Source organism: Euphorbia lathyris, chromosome 1 (assembly GCF_963576675.1).
Source record: "Euphorbia lathyris chromosome 1, ddEupLath1.1, whole genome shotgun sequence".
In the NCBI taxonomy this organism is placed as follows: domain Eukaryota; kingdom Viridiplantae; phylum Streptophyta; class Magnoliopsida; order Malpighiales; family Euphorbiaceae; genus Euphorbia; species Euphorbia lathyris.
Window position 1 is genome coordinate 39,542,380 of NC_088910.1, and position 14,467 is coordinate 39,556,846.

The 14,467-nt window shown below is 35.1% G+C and overlaps 2 protein-coding genes across 2 annotated transcripts; one reads left to right on the plus strand and one right to left on the minus strand.

Moving 5' to 3' along the window:
• Positions 1–7,216: 7,216 nt before the first annotated feature.
• LOC136229075 (nucleoside diphosphate kinase 2, chloroplastic) lies at positions 7,217–10,365 on the plus strand. Its single transcript, XM_066017642.1, has 7 exons — positions 7,217–7,539; positions 7,808–7,864; positions 8,087–8,173; positions 8,353–8,433; positions 8,527–8,639; positions 8,756–8,805; positions 10,123–10,365. The coding sequence occupies exons 1-7, from the start codon at positions 7,285–7,287 to the stop codon at positions 10,188–10,190; spliced, it is 711 nt and encodes a 236-aa protein (XP_065873714.1). The 5' UTR covers positions 7,217–7,284; the 3' UTR covers positions 10,191–10,365.
• A 693-nt stretch (positions 10,366–11,058) lies between these two features.
• On the minus strand, positions 11,059–12,610 carry LOC136232003 (uncharacterized). Its single transcript, XM_066021061.1, has 2 exons — positions 12,382–12,610; positions 11,059–11,653 (listed from the first exon to the last, which is right to left on the minus strand). Exons 1-2 carry the CDS (start codon positions 12,473–12,475, stop codon positions 11,184–11,186), a joined length of 564 nt encoding a protein of 187 aa, XP_065877133.1. The 5' UTR covers positions 12,476–12,610; the 3' UTR covers positions 11,059–11,183.
• Positions 12,611–14,467: the final 1,857 nt, after the last annotated feature.

Consider the following 14,467-nt stretch of genomic DNA (forward strand, 5'->3'; position numbering starts at 1 on the left):
ATTGAGTACAATTTTAGTATAATTTTAGTATATTTATAATTTTAGTATATTTTAGTATAACTTTAGTATATTTATAACTTTAGTATAGCTTTAGTATAATTTTAGTATATTTATAATTTTAGTATAACTTTAGTATATTTATAATTTTAGTATAACTTTAGTATATTTATAATTTTAGTATATTTTAGTATAACTTTAGTATATTTATAACTTTAGTATATTTATAATTTTAGTATAACTTTTGTATAACTTTAGTATATTTATAATTTTAGTATAACTTTAGTATAACTTTAGTATATTTATAACTTTAGTATAATTTTAGTATATTTATAATTTTAGTATAATTTTAGTATAATATTAATATAATTTTATAATTTTCAGGGACAAGCAAACGTTCCAAAGCTAGTGAGGACGAGAGCTGGGTAGTTACTACACCGGTTGATAGTGGTCCCGTTGATGGTTCCGTGATTCCTAGTTTTCTAGGACATGTTGCCTCACGGATGTTGGGAGGGGAGATTCGGTCGTTTCTGACATGCTATAATAGATCATCAGCATGCAAAGATTTGTGTCAGTGGTTTTCTGATGCGTCACCCGAGGTAAGTATAATATAGTGTGTCAACATTTATTGTAATTTGTATTTTTAACTATAAACATAAAAAACATTCAGTAATTGTATAAATTGTATATGTGTCATTTTACAGCTGAGGGAGATGATCGAGAGGACTGGTTTGTCTCACCTTCCACATGCCATGTTCAAGAACCTCGACACTCCGCTGTTGACTGCGTTCGTGGAGCGGTGGCAGCCTGATACGAACTCATTCCACATGCCGTTCGGGGAGATGACTATCCAGTTGCATGATGTGTGGCAGATTCTTCGGATCCCGATCGACGGTCCGATGGTGTCCGAGTCTCCCCCTACTGACTCGCTTGATGCCATGTGCATGATGATGTTTGGGGTGAGTCAGGCTGAGCTTCTGTTGCCGACTAGTCATTTATGGGGAGGTGGAGGTGTATTTGTTGGGGCTGTACATGGGCTTCTCGCCGAGGGTAGGGATGACGCTACTCGGGCCACAGCGTGGATGTGGCTTATGCTTAGATCCACTCTGTTTGTTGACAAGAGTGGAGATAGGATTAGGCCGGCCCATCTTGCTGAGGTTTACAGCGGTGTCAGCGGGGCATCTGGACTATCATGGGGGTCTGCTACACTAGCCATGTTGTACCGGCAGCTGTGGATAGAGAGCAGGGGAGACTGTTCATGTATATGCGGATGTTTGACTCTACTGCAGACATGGATATACGAGTATTTTTCGGTGTTCCGGCCGCATAGAGGAGCTCACTTGATCCCAGCTGACCATGCCCGTGCACTGAGATGGGAGGTCGGGGTACCAGGCAAGACGACCGCCCGACTAGATACCTTTCATGGGCAGCTGGATCGTATGACGGCGGCAGAGGTATTTTATAAAATTTTAGAATTTATTTAAGTATTATTTATAGTATATTATTATTTTTTTTATTGAGTATTACTTTTTTTCCAAGTGAAGTGGTTGCCTTATGGTCCTGTCGCCGATGATGATCGGCTTCGAGTGTCCTACGCCGGTTGGATACGGTGTAAAGACATCGTCGAGCCGTATATGCCCGATCGAGCGCTGCGACAGGTCGGATATATTCAGCCTATCCCAGCTGAGCGTATTAGACCTGATAAAGCAGTACGACCATGGAGATCTATCGCGTATAAGCTCACGCATTCCTTAGTCACAGTTGAGGATACGTGGCAGAGATTTTCATCAGCTCGGGGCATTGATCGGAGGAGATGCCGACCCGTTGGATACGATCCCACTGCCTGTGAGCCTGATTATATGGACTGGTATAGGCGACATTTGCATCCCCATCTCCTTCATGCACCACAGGCTGCACCGGTACAGCATGCTCGCGCCAACAGCGAATTTGTAAGTTTATTATTATTTAATATTATTATTTAGTATTAGTTTATATGTGTTTAATTGTTAATATTTATTTATTTATTAAGTTTTATTTTTTTTTGCAGTGGGTTAGCTGGTTATGGCGTGTCACCCAACTATCGGCTACCCACCGATCTGACGAGGATGTTCCACGCATTAAGAGGGAGATGGATGAGTTTATGGATGCGTGGCGTCGGGCGAGCTGAATTTTTGTTGTAAAAATTCATACATTTTAACACTTTTTGTTGTATATATTATATTTAACCATTTACGTTTATAAATGTTTATGTTTATTAATGTTTATTTTAATTTTTAAGTTTTCTATTTTTATTTGTTACGTACAATTCTGTAGTTACGGGCTTAACGGCCTATTTACGGGTTTCACGGCCTATTTACGGGTTTAACGAACTATTTACGGGGTTAAAAAGCTTTTTTTTTTGCCAATCCGACACGCGGGTGTGTGGATATCACGCCTCACCGCGTGGTCGGACGTGATATACACACGCCTCACCACGTGGTCGGACGTGATAGCCCCACGTCCGATCTTGCGGTGAAGCATGGGGCTATCACATCCTACCACGTGGTGAGGCGTGTGTATATCACGTCCGACCACGCGGTGAGACGTGATATCCACACGCCCGCGTGTTGAATTGATAAAAAAATTAGAAATTCCCCTCCCAAATTCCATGAAAGGGCATTTTCGTCCTTTCACGAGGTTAGGGGTGGGAAAATGGGACTGGGTTTAACAACACCCTTTATCAATTGTATGATAACACATGCTCTAATTTGCTCACTAAAATATCCAAGTAGTCAAAGTTCAAAAAAGGTGGGCGATGCCTGAGGTTGGTGACTAATTTTTTTTTTTTTATTGATGGCCTTAATCATAGAATTGAATTTTTTATTCATGGGTGCCTATGAAAGTAGTATTCTTTTCATGGCATAATACCCATTTGGTTGTCTAAAAACGAGTTTCAAAATCAATTAAAATCTTAAACTATCAAAATCATCAATCAGATCTCTAAACTAATAAAAAATCATCAATTAAGTCTTTATTTTAAATAAAAATCATTCAATTAGGACTTAATAAAAAATCATTCGGTTAAACAGTTTCAGACTCTTTTCCATAAACTCATACTGAACCAACATAAAGATTATTACTGTCTATATCAAACAGTCACAATTTCTGATTTTAGGATATGTACTCAATTGATGATTTTTACTTAGTCCAGGGACCTGATTGACGATTTTGATAGTTTAGAATCCTAATTAACATCCTGGTCCAATGTAGATATTGTCCGTTTTGGTCCAAATTCAACACATTGGGTCTCATGACTTTAAAACGCGTCTGCATGTATTGGATTTCCATCTTACTAATAAGTCCCAATCACTCACTCTCCACTTTTGATGTGGGATTCAGTTCATTCCTGCCTCCATCACCATCCCTAAGGGCCGCTCCTTGCTCAAGCCTCTACCTCGGTGTTACCCACTCCGGACCGGATCGTTACAATATCTTGTGTCAATATCTGTTTATTTATAGGATTTTCTAGGTTAAGGTTATCAACTTCTTTAGGAACCCTTGTAAGCTTAGAATTCTGTATCCATCAAGGAATCCAAGTCTTAAGACAAATTTGGGTCTTATCCCTAAACTTATTGAACTTGTTTGACAACATTAAGGGTAAAATTGAACTTGTTTGACAACGTTAAGGATAAAATTACATCATTTCACATGTTAAGGATAAATTCGTAGTTCTCCAAAAACGTTAGGGACAAATTTGGACTTGATCCCTAAATTATTTAGGGATCAAACAGTATGTAAAATAAAAATAGAACCCATTAAATTTTTTAGGATCGGTCAGCGGTAGACATGATAATTTTTCTTATTAACAATTAATAAGTAGATATGAAACTCTGAAACACTCCCATTTTCAAATTTCATCGGCTTTTGCTTTTGATCTCCCCGCGATCCAATCTTGGTCTTGTCTGCCCTCCTTTTTCTCTCGATCTCGATCGATCGATCGTCCCTCCCAAGGGTTTTAGTATTTCCTATTCTCTTTCTCTCTAACGGCGAATTCAATCTTAAAAAATTCATATATTTCGCTAAATTTATAAATATTAATATTCAATTCTATTCTTAAATTATAATAAATATGAATTTTTTTTAGAACTAACAGATATGCAATTGGTGCAAAATAAGGAATAAAACATCTGTGTTTTATAATAATGTCTGAAGTTGACACAACTTGCCAACATTTGGGATAAAATTACACCATTTTAGACGTTAGAGGGTAAAATTGCTCATGGTTGTAAACATTTAGGAGTATTTTTACATATTTTTACGTAAAAATATAAAGACTAATAAATTATTGGGATAAAGTGACATTGTTAAATAAGATCAATTGTAATATTATGGGTTTTCTATTTGCAATTTCATGTTCTGAACTTGCTTCAACTTCTATTGTTCTGTTCATTCGATATAGTTTGAAATTTCCACTATGTCATTTTTCCTTTCGCATGACACAAGATACATTACAGACATTTGTTTCTGTGTCGTCTGAATATTTTTCGTAACAGTATTTTAACTTTATGTCATCTGAAGGCGAAATAAAAAATGCACTCGATTCTCAGATGATGTTATGATTACAGTCTGATGTCATCCCAAAAGAACGCGATTTTGATAGAAAAGTCACTTAACCATCAGACGACACTTCGAATAAATGACTGTCATTGTTATACGAAAATAAAAAAGCGGCAACCAAATATTAGAAAAACGAGGGAGCAAAAACTCTAACTTTCATTTTGCACGTTTAAAAAAGAACGGGGTATATAAGGCCAATTTAGCCTAAACCCAGTCTTTGGAACTGCTCTTCTCCTTCGATCTTTACCTCTGTAAAAACCCTAAACACAATTCATCTTCTCCTCCTGTCAATCGGGTGAATCGTGTTCTAAATCGTGAATTCTTCATCTCGGTAAGGTTCTTATTAGGGTTTATTTAAGACATTACACTGTGTTCAAACGATTGTTCTTGAAATTATTGTACTATCTGCATGTTAATTTTAACCTAATCTACTGCATATTCTTTCTATAATTCGAAGTTTGTTTACTTAACATTAGGTATTTACATTCGTTTTAGTATATATGTTTATTTTTTATATTTATCTGGTTTTTAGTAAGGATTTTGTCATGCCAAGCAGTTATTCTTGTTCCAATAATGGTCATTCATATTGTAGTTTCATTTCCTGATCACCCATTAGACATATGGAAGCAAACATTTGAAAAGTTAGATATCTAATCCTCATTGGAATGAAAGTTCAGTTATGTAACCCTTTCATTGTGTAATCTTTCCTATTCTTCTTCGCAAATAAGTTACATCAATATAAATAAAATGTGGACTCTAAGCTTAAAAATATTATAATATTTCCATTAGACATTACAAGTCATTGCACTACTGTAGGAATGAGAATATAATATTGTGTTGTGTCAGCACTTGTTTTCGGGTTACTTATCAAGTCCATGTTAATGAGTAGATGTTTCTTAAGACTACTTCAACTGCCTCAGATTGCTGCTGAACTCTTTAAAGGCGGGCAATTAATATCTGCCCAAGTTTTATTCCTTCTTCAATGCATAAAATATATCTATTGAGTTTTATAAATTAAGCCCAACACAAACCTGTTGATTTTTGTTTCTATTACATTTTATATATTTTTATTAATTTTATTTGATTTTGTTATTACTTTTATTGAATTAATTAATTAAATTTGTAATTTAGTTTATTTTTATGATTCATATTTATAGTTTAAAATACTTTTAAAATAAAAAAAATTAGGCTTAAAAGCCCTTTGAACTTGTCCAAGAAGATTGATTGACCTCTTGATCTTGAACTTGTACAGTGTCTCGTTAATCCATTCAACTTATTTAAAATAACATATTAGCTATCTGAACTTGCTTATAGTGATCCATTTAGGGTGAGCATCGGTTAACCGAACCGAAATTTACTCTATTTTCATAACCGAACCGAACCGAATAAGTTTGGTAACCGAATTTGATTTAACCGAAAATTTTCGGTTCGGTTCGGTTACCGACCGAATAACCGAAAAATTGAAATATTTAAATTTTTGTACATTTTTATTTAATTAATTTTCTTGTACAAAAGTTACAATTGAATAAATTAAAGGCTACTAAACTAAAATATATATATACAAAGATAAAAGTGTATTTTTTAGGGTTGGACTATTTATTTATATATATATAAAGATAAAATTATATTTTTTATATTTATATAATAAGTTCGGTCGGTTATCGGTTACACCGATATTTTTTTTTCAATAACCGAACCGATAACCGATTACCAAATTAAGCTAAAATCAAAACCGTACCGAACCAGAATATTAAAATAACCGAACCAAACTAAGATTTCGGTTCGGTTATCGGTTCAGTAATCGGTTACCGGTTTTTTTGCTCACCCCTAGATCCATTTGTCCCATAAACTTGTTTAAGGTGACCTACATTATAATTTGTCTAACTCCATAAAAAGAAAAATCAAAACTTAAAAAAATAAAGACTTAATTCATGATTTCAAGTCTTTAAAATAAATTAACTTTTTATTTTATACATTTTTATGGCGATTTTATAGATTTAGGGACTTAATCATAACAATTTAAGCAAGTTTCGATAGACTAATAAAACACTATATAAGTTTAGGGATCAATCAATATTTTTGGATAAGTTCAAGGAACAACTAATGTATTAAGCCAGTTTTTTAATATAAATATATACTAGTTAGATTGGGCTTGAAAATCAATTTATTTACTTTGATCTAGCCGGGCTCGAACTCGGTATAAATATTTTTTTACATGAAAATCATATCTGATTATAAAATTACAATTAAATCATATTATAAAACAAAACTTAATTCTTAATAGGGTTAGGCTATATTATATATGTATGAATTTATACTCTAAATTATAAATTTTAGACATCAATTTATAAATCATAAATTCTAATAAAAAATATATTTTAGACTCCTAATTTATAAAACCTAATCCTTAAAATATACGAAAAATTTAAATTAATACTCGATATAGGTGTAAATAAATTTTTAAATCTGAATTTATGTGTAAATTTTCTAAATATGATTTGAGTTCAACTAAGTTAGGACAAAATCGGCCAGTGTAAAACCTGATTAGGTCGGACCTGGCCTAACCCATGACTCGATCGGGCATCTAATATTTTCTTATACGGAATTCAATTTAGTAAAAGGAATAGGCATACATAGCCCAATTCAAAGGGTCAATTTTTGGATAGAGAAGAAGAAGAAGAAGAGAAGAAAATGGAAGCAGTAGGCGTGGTTGGAGGAGGTATACCCTCTCTTTCTGCTCGCTTATCTTCGGGGACAACTCGCCGAACCACCGCCGGTCATTTAGCCTATGCTCCAGGCAAAAAACTTAGCCCAGCCTCTACCCACCTTGCAGCATTTCATTCTACATCGCACCTTTTCTCCTACCAACCTTCACCTCTCTATCATGCTAAATCCCGCAATTCACCCAAAACCCATATCTTCCTTCCTCATTTGGTCGCTTCCATGGTATTTACTCTCTCTTTCTCTTCATTTTTACTGAATTTGCTGTCTGCCATTGCTCCGTTGACTTTTACTTCTAATTGAACTCTGTCGATATTTTTTTTATTCTACTGCTTTAACCTCAAATTTTACGTTTCTTCTTGCTATAGGAAGAAAATCGGCTGGTTAGGGTTTGAATTAAAGTGAAAATATACAGTAACCCCTGCTCAATTTTGACATTTCGAGTCGAGTCATTCACATTGGTTTTTCATTTATTTTTAATTTTGTGCTGCAGGAACAAGTTGAAGAGTCTTACATCATGATCAAGCCTGATGGAGTTCAACGGGGCCTTGTAAGCTATCTATTTTTGTACGCACTGTAATTACTAGTAAAGTTCATTCTTCGGTTGCTGAGAATGTTGAAGAACTGTTAAATTGGGTTATTAGATGCCTAAATTATACTGTTAAATGATTATTTATCAGTGATAGTTCGCTCTGTAGTGGTTGAAATGACATTAATATGTTTTGACCTTTTCGTACAAATTTTATGTTTGCTAAATGGACTCTTTTTTCAGGTAGGAGAAATAATCTCAAGATTTGAGAAGAAAGGATTTAAATTGACTGGATTGAAGCTATTCCAATGCCCCAAAGAACTGGCAGAGGTTTGTTATTTGACAACATTATTTCATTCAATCTTTTTAGTGTTTAGTTTTCTCATGTAAGTGATGGTGAATAGTGGTCTTCTGTTATTATTGCTGATTAATTCACTTCATTATTGATTTTCATATCAATTCGTTGTTGTTTCATCATCCGATAATCATAACCCTTTTTATAACCGTAGGAGCATTACAAGGATCTTAAAAGCAGACCTTTCTTCCCTAAGCTAATCAATTACATCACTTCAGGTCCAGTTGTGTGTATGGTATGTTCCCCATTTTCTCTAGTTTGCCTACAGTGAATAATAAATTCGATATTTCTGTAGTTCTTTTGATAATCGTAATGCTACTGTAACTAGGCTTGGGAAGGTGTTGGTGTTGTGGCATCTGCACGGAAGTTAATAGGATCTACTGATCCTCTTCAAGCTGAACCGGGCACAATAAGAGGAGATCTTGCTGTTCAAACTGGAAGGTTAGGCTTGCTACTTGGATGATTCGCATGTTTAATTTGTTATTGCTGCAGCAGACCAAACTTGTTCTTTTTTTCCTGCCAGTAATTTGTTATGTCTTATGATGATATTTCTGCAGGAATGTGGTCCATGGAAGTGACAGCCCTGAGAACGGGAAACGGGAAATAGGTAACTAACAGCTTTACTGCTCCAAGTCTTTATTATATAATAACAGAAATTATTTTCTAGCAAATGCCTTTGCAAGTCTAGTTACATGGTCTTTAATTTGTAATCCAAATGCAATCATTGTAGGTTGCAATGAAATCTTTTTTTTTTAATATAGGAAAAGGTTGTTACTTTTGTAACAAATGCTTAGTATAGAAAATTCAAGATCTAAAAGTCTAGAACTGTATTTGAGATTCCAGTCCGAAGGAAAGTATATCGAAAAATGAAATTAATTATAACAACAATAATCGATCTTCTAGGAGTTACAACATTGATGTCAAGAAAACAGAAGGTCTTAGACCATCTCTAGTGGGGGTGATTTAGTTGTTACTAAATGGGTTAAGTAACAACTATCCACTAGAGAGGTCATTACTTACATGTTGCTGAATTAAGTTTGTTACCTCTGTTGGTAACAAACAGTATTTGATTCCCTAAAATCCAAAAATAATCTGTTTGAAGGCCACGCCAGGGCGCAGGAGCGCTGGATCTGGCGCGTGGCATTAATGTGCCAGGCCTGGTCTTGTGCCAGATTACTTTTTTAGGTAAAAAATGCTGTTTCATCCCTGGTCAATTACAATTTCAGTCCCTCTTGTTAATTGATATTTTTTTTACCCCACAATATTTTAAAAGACTACAACCTCTCTAATGGGATGTTACTTATCCTTGTTACTAAATGCATCTAACAACCATTATGGATGCTCTTAGATTTTAAAATCTAGGCGGGGGGAAATCAAGGTGTCTAAAGAGATGTCTAGTTCCTGGAGATGTTATATGGGGCTCCAGAAGTTCCATGTCAAATGGAACTCCCCCCATCCACTTGTTGACATGTGTTTGGGAACTCCACAATATTTTACACATTTGTAGGGTCCCCATGCACATGTCAACATGTGTATGGGGGGAGTTCCATTACATCGAATTCCCAGAGCCCCCAATAAATTTCCCTAATTCCTGATAGATAGCAAATGTGCTTCTTTTTGTAGCAAATACAAAGCTCCAATGTTCATTTTTCTTTTTGTGGTTATCAAGGTTAAAGCAAGTACTCATGATAATTAGATTAAGAAATCATTTGTTAAATTAACACAAAAATTACACCTAGAGTCCAATTACTAGGTGTTCATTGAGCATTGTAGTCAGATTAATATTAACAAGATTGAACATGGAAACACACATTTGATGTTACATTACTAGAAATCATGGATAAGGGTCTGTAAAAAAACTGATTATCACTCTTTATCATTAAATGAGCCCTTGTAATAATTTATGGAATTTGCTTTCTCACAGGACTATGGTTCAAAGAACGTGAAGTATGTGAATGGACACCAGCTCTAGCACCATGGTTCAGGGAGTGATTTTCACACAGCTCTCTATTATAGAGGCGTGTGCAGTTTTGAATATTTTTTCCCTCCAAACAGCTTTATCTTAAATCATCCATCATTTATTTTCACAAATTTGAAAAATTTCTTCTTGTTAGTGAAACAGAACCATTGAGAAAAACAAAGACCATCTTCCGCTCTTGATGAGTTAGAGACTTTTTGTTATGATATCATTCTTTTGGATTTAAGTACGGAGCTAAGACCAATTTTCCTCATGTGTAATATGCCTAATCTTAATGGAACTTGAATCTGCCCTAACGAGAGATTTTCGTCATGAGCAAGAGAAAGATTTTTGTTCCATGTGTAGATGTTGAATGGTATTGGTTTAGGGTTGTAAATTTCTGAAACGAAAATATGATTTTAAAGAAAGAATCACAATACAATTATGATTATGAGACAGTAATCCTTTTTGATACCTCTATATTGGTTTCTAACAAATTGATTCGGGTTCGTCTTTTTGAGGAAAGGCAAAATTTGCCCTTGACATAAATTCTAAATTTCAATTTCGTTCCATACGGTTTTATTTCTTCAATATTTGCCCAAACGTTAAAATTTTAATCCATCAAATCTTTTTTTGCATTTAATACTCATTTTTAGATAAACAATCTTTTCAAAGTTAAGATTAAAGAAAATAGTTAATTGGTGAATATTTCAATTATCAAGATCAGTTAATGTGAATTAATTGAATAATGAATTAATCTCAACATAAGGATCTGCACTTTCTCTTTCCTTCCTAAAGCAATATTACACTATTGCTCTTACTGAGTGCATCTTTTGGGGAGAAAAAGCAATGAAACAAACTTGTTTCTTTCGTGTTAAAATTAGACATAAATACCGTCGATCAGGCAATAATCGAATTGTTTATGAAAGTCTGCCATCTCTTAAGCCAAATAAATAACAACATTTGCCATCATACATAAAACCTCTATACCCAGAGGGAAAAAAAAATTGGAAGATACAACACAAATCTTACATGTTAAACCCAGATGAGGAGCTATGACATTCATGTTCAGACTGCTGTTTTGTGCAGCCAACAGAAAGACAGCTGCTGCAACTTGGAGAATTAGCTGCAGAACCATTGTTTATTGACTCTCCTTGAGATGAGTTCAATGTGTTTCTAGAACTGCTATATTTCGAAAATAGATAGAGAAGCGATACATTCTTGCCTCGTTCTTGTTTCGAGTCACAAGTAGATTGGCTGACACTTGGACTGGATAGGATACTTGTAGAAGAAGAGCTATCTGTATCAATCACCATATTCTCCTCATCAGATGAGGATACAAGATGTTGGGAAGTTTCACAAGCATTTGCAGAACTACAAAAAGTGGACTCCATGGTTTCACTTTCTGTTGTGCAATCACTTGCCATCTCCATTACATCCATGGAAAGAGTACTTAAATCACGCTGAGAGCCTTGTTTAAGCTTTATCAAGGTAGCCTCTGCAACAAAAGAAGGATTCATCGGTAAAAACCAACCAATTCAACTTAATAGAAGTTGATAAATTGCAATCAAGCAGATCAAAGATTCAAATTTTACAGTTCATTGCTATGTGCTATTTAGGTAAACATTAGACACAACCCATAATTATCATCATTCAACCAAATACTGAGTAAGGGCTCATAAAATTCAAGTGCTTACTAAGACGTTAGAGAAAGCAGTTGATTATCATGAAAGGATAAAGCTTCCATAAATCTGGGTCCAAACGCAATATTCATCCAAAATGGAAGTTTTTTATATATAATTTAGATGAAACTCTCCCAGTTAAAGTTCATTTCATACACTATAACTTGAACTCAAGATTTCTAGTTTAACAACACAAGTCAGCTTAAATTGGTCAACAACATAGAAGTTGAAGTATGGGTTCTCTTATGCGCTTAAGAACCCTAAGGAAATTGCCTAACTCCAAACTCAAGCCCCAATGAGATAAACCCATTCGAATTCATGCCTTTCCCTGCTCTTGAGGACAGAAGGCCAATTCATTTCAAAAGCCGACATAATAAGCGACATCTGAAATGCAAAATATGCCAAAAAAGAAAATCCCCAAATTGCAGAATTCAAAATTTGGCAAGATACAATCGAAATTTTCTCGGCCCAAGGCATCAAATTATTGGATTAAAAGAAAGGAACTGGAGTAACAAAGACGAAAAGAGAGAGAGAGAGAAAGTACCGTAGATGGAGAGAGGATCGTCTTTGAAGATCTTGGAAGGTGGCGTGTCGAAGCAATCCAGAGAATATGGTGATGCTCGCACCCTTCCAAACATGGTCTACCTGTTCCTTTTCTCTTTCACTGGCAGAATACCCAGAGGATTCATACAAGTAGTAGATCTTGGACTAGGGGCAGATAAAGAGACCAATTTTGAGGTTTTGGCGCCACAATTGAACACAGGAAGGAAGCGGGAATTCTGAAATCTTCTACGCTGTCTGATTAATGGTGAACTGATATTGGGCCGATTTAGCTCGAACAAAGATTCATTTCAATCATTTGGGCCTTAATTCCAAAGGGTTTTTTTTACATGAAATTCTATATAATAAGGGTTAGGCTATGCTTATTTTTTATTAATAAAGTTGTCTTACTTTGTGTGTTTTCACCATTAGAAGGCACCATATAATAGTAATATTTATTGTTTAATCAATATTGATAATTTAATTAATATAATATCAAAAGTATAAGTTTTTATTTGATAAATGTAAAATTTTGTAAATGGTTTATTTGATGAAGTTGTAGTGAAAATTTATTAACTGCCAACTTGACTTAATTCATAATTTTTATTGATAAAGTTGTAAATAATCTTTAAAATTTGAATTTTCATGTAAATTTCTCATTCCAAAGTGAGAACTGAACCCAGTTATTATCTGTACAGATCAAAAAATTCTGATATTTTAATTTTTTTAAAAGAAGATATTTTAAATTAAAAATAAGATAAAAGATAAAAATATAAGATAATTAATTGTAAAAAAAGTTCAAACATAATTTTCTCTTGTAATTTCCTCTAAAAAATATAAAATTTTATTTGGTATGTTTTATAAATACTCCTTTACAATACACTTTCTGTTTCTATATATACAATTATACTCTCAAATAATATGCTATGTACAGTAGGGATGACAACGGGTAGTGTACCCGCGGGTACCCGGTACTACCCGACCCTAATGGGACTACCCGTACCCTGTATAAAAGGGTATGGGATCAAAATCATTACCCGTTAGGGTAATGGGATGGGTATGGGAATACCCCCTAGGGTACCCGGTACCCGTTACCCGTCATAAAAAAAAATTATATTAATAAATACCATTGTTTTTTAGATGTAAAAGATGAAATTTAAACCCCAACCATTTGGAAAGCAAATGTCCCTTACAAAGTCTGGTACTTCTGCTGGCGTCTTGTCCGTGACTGTTTACCTAATAGAGTTCGTTTGAGAGTAAAAGGTGTTGATGTATGTGAATCTTGTGTCATGTGCTCTGAGGATATTGAGGATTCCTGGCATTTATTTGTTCTATGTCCGAAGCTGCAAGAGGTTTGGGAAGAGGCGGGACTGTTGCATTTTATCACTGCATTAGCTGCTGATGCAGAAAATTTTTCTGCATTTTTCTTTGCTATGTGCAGGTCCGGAGGTAGGATACAGGTCGAGAAATTTATGGTTACTCTTTGGAGCTGGTGGCGTGCCAGAAATACACTTCTATGGCGTCAGGTATCCATGACACCTGCTGAAATCGTGCATGGCGGGATGCGTTGCCAAGCGGACTGGCAGCAGGCACAAGCCTTGAAACTCGGAACTCGACAACCTCAATCTGCCTCCCTGTGTGATTCACTTTGGCACAGACCACCGATGGGCACGTTCTCATGCTGCTCGAATATGGCACTCTTCTCAGCGACTAATCAGACATGTATGGGGGCAGTTCTAAGGGATTCAATAGGGCGGTTCATCCTTGGCAGAACAAACACAGTGGATTACCTTATGGATGTCAGGGAGGGAGAGGCTTTTGCACTCTTACAGGCGATCAAATGGATTAGGGAGTTGGGCTATCAGAATGTTACGCTAGAGATTGATTCCAAAGTGACCAGTACTGCTATTAGGTCTACTGCAATTGACAACTCTGAGTTCGGTGATATTATTGCAGAGTGCAAGAGCCTTCTTGAAGATAATAACGGATTCTCTGTCCGTTTTATTAGGAGAAAAGCAAATAGCGTGGCCCATGCTTTGGCTAGGTCCGCTTCTCATAATGCGAGTCTGACTCTTTATGATGTTATTCCA

Coding starts and splice junctions, on each gene's coding strand:
- LOC136232003 (XM_066021061.1), bottom strand. CDS start 12,475: ATGTTTGGAAGGGTGCGAGCATCACCATATTCTCTGGATTGCTTCGAC. Junction 11,654..12,381: donor CGATCCTCTCTCCATCTACG/GTACTTTCTCTC, acceptor CTTTTGTTGCAG/AGGCTACCTTGATAAAGCTT.
- LOC136229075 (XM_066017642.1), top strand. CDS start 7,285: ATGGAAGCAGTAGGCGTGGTTGGAGGAGGTATACCCTCTCTTTCTGCT. Junction 8,640..8,755: donor CTTGCTGTTCAAACTGGAAG/GTTAGGCTTGCT, acceptor ATATTTCTGCAG/GAATGTGGTCCATGGAAGTG. Junction 8,806..10,122: donor GAACGGGAAACGGGAAATAG/GTAACTAACAGC, acceptor GCTTTCTCACAG/GACTATGGTTCAAAGAACGT.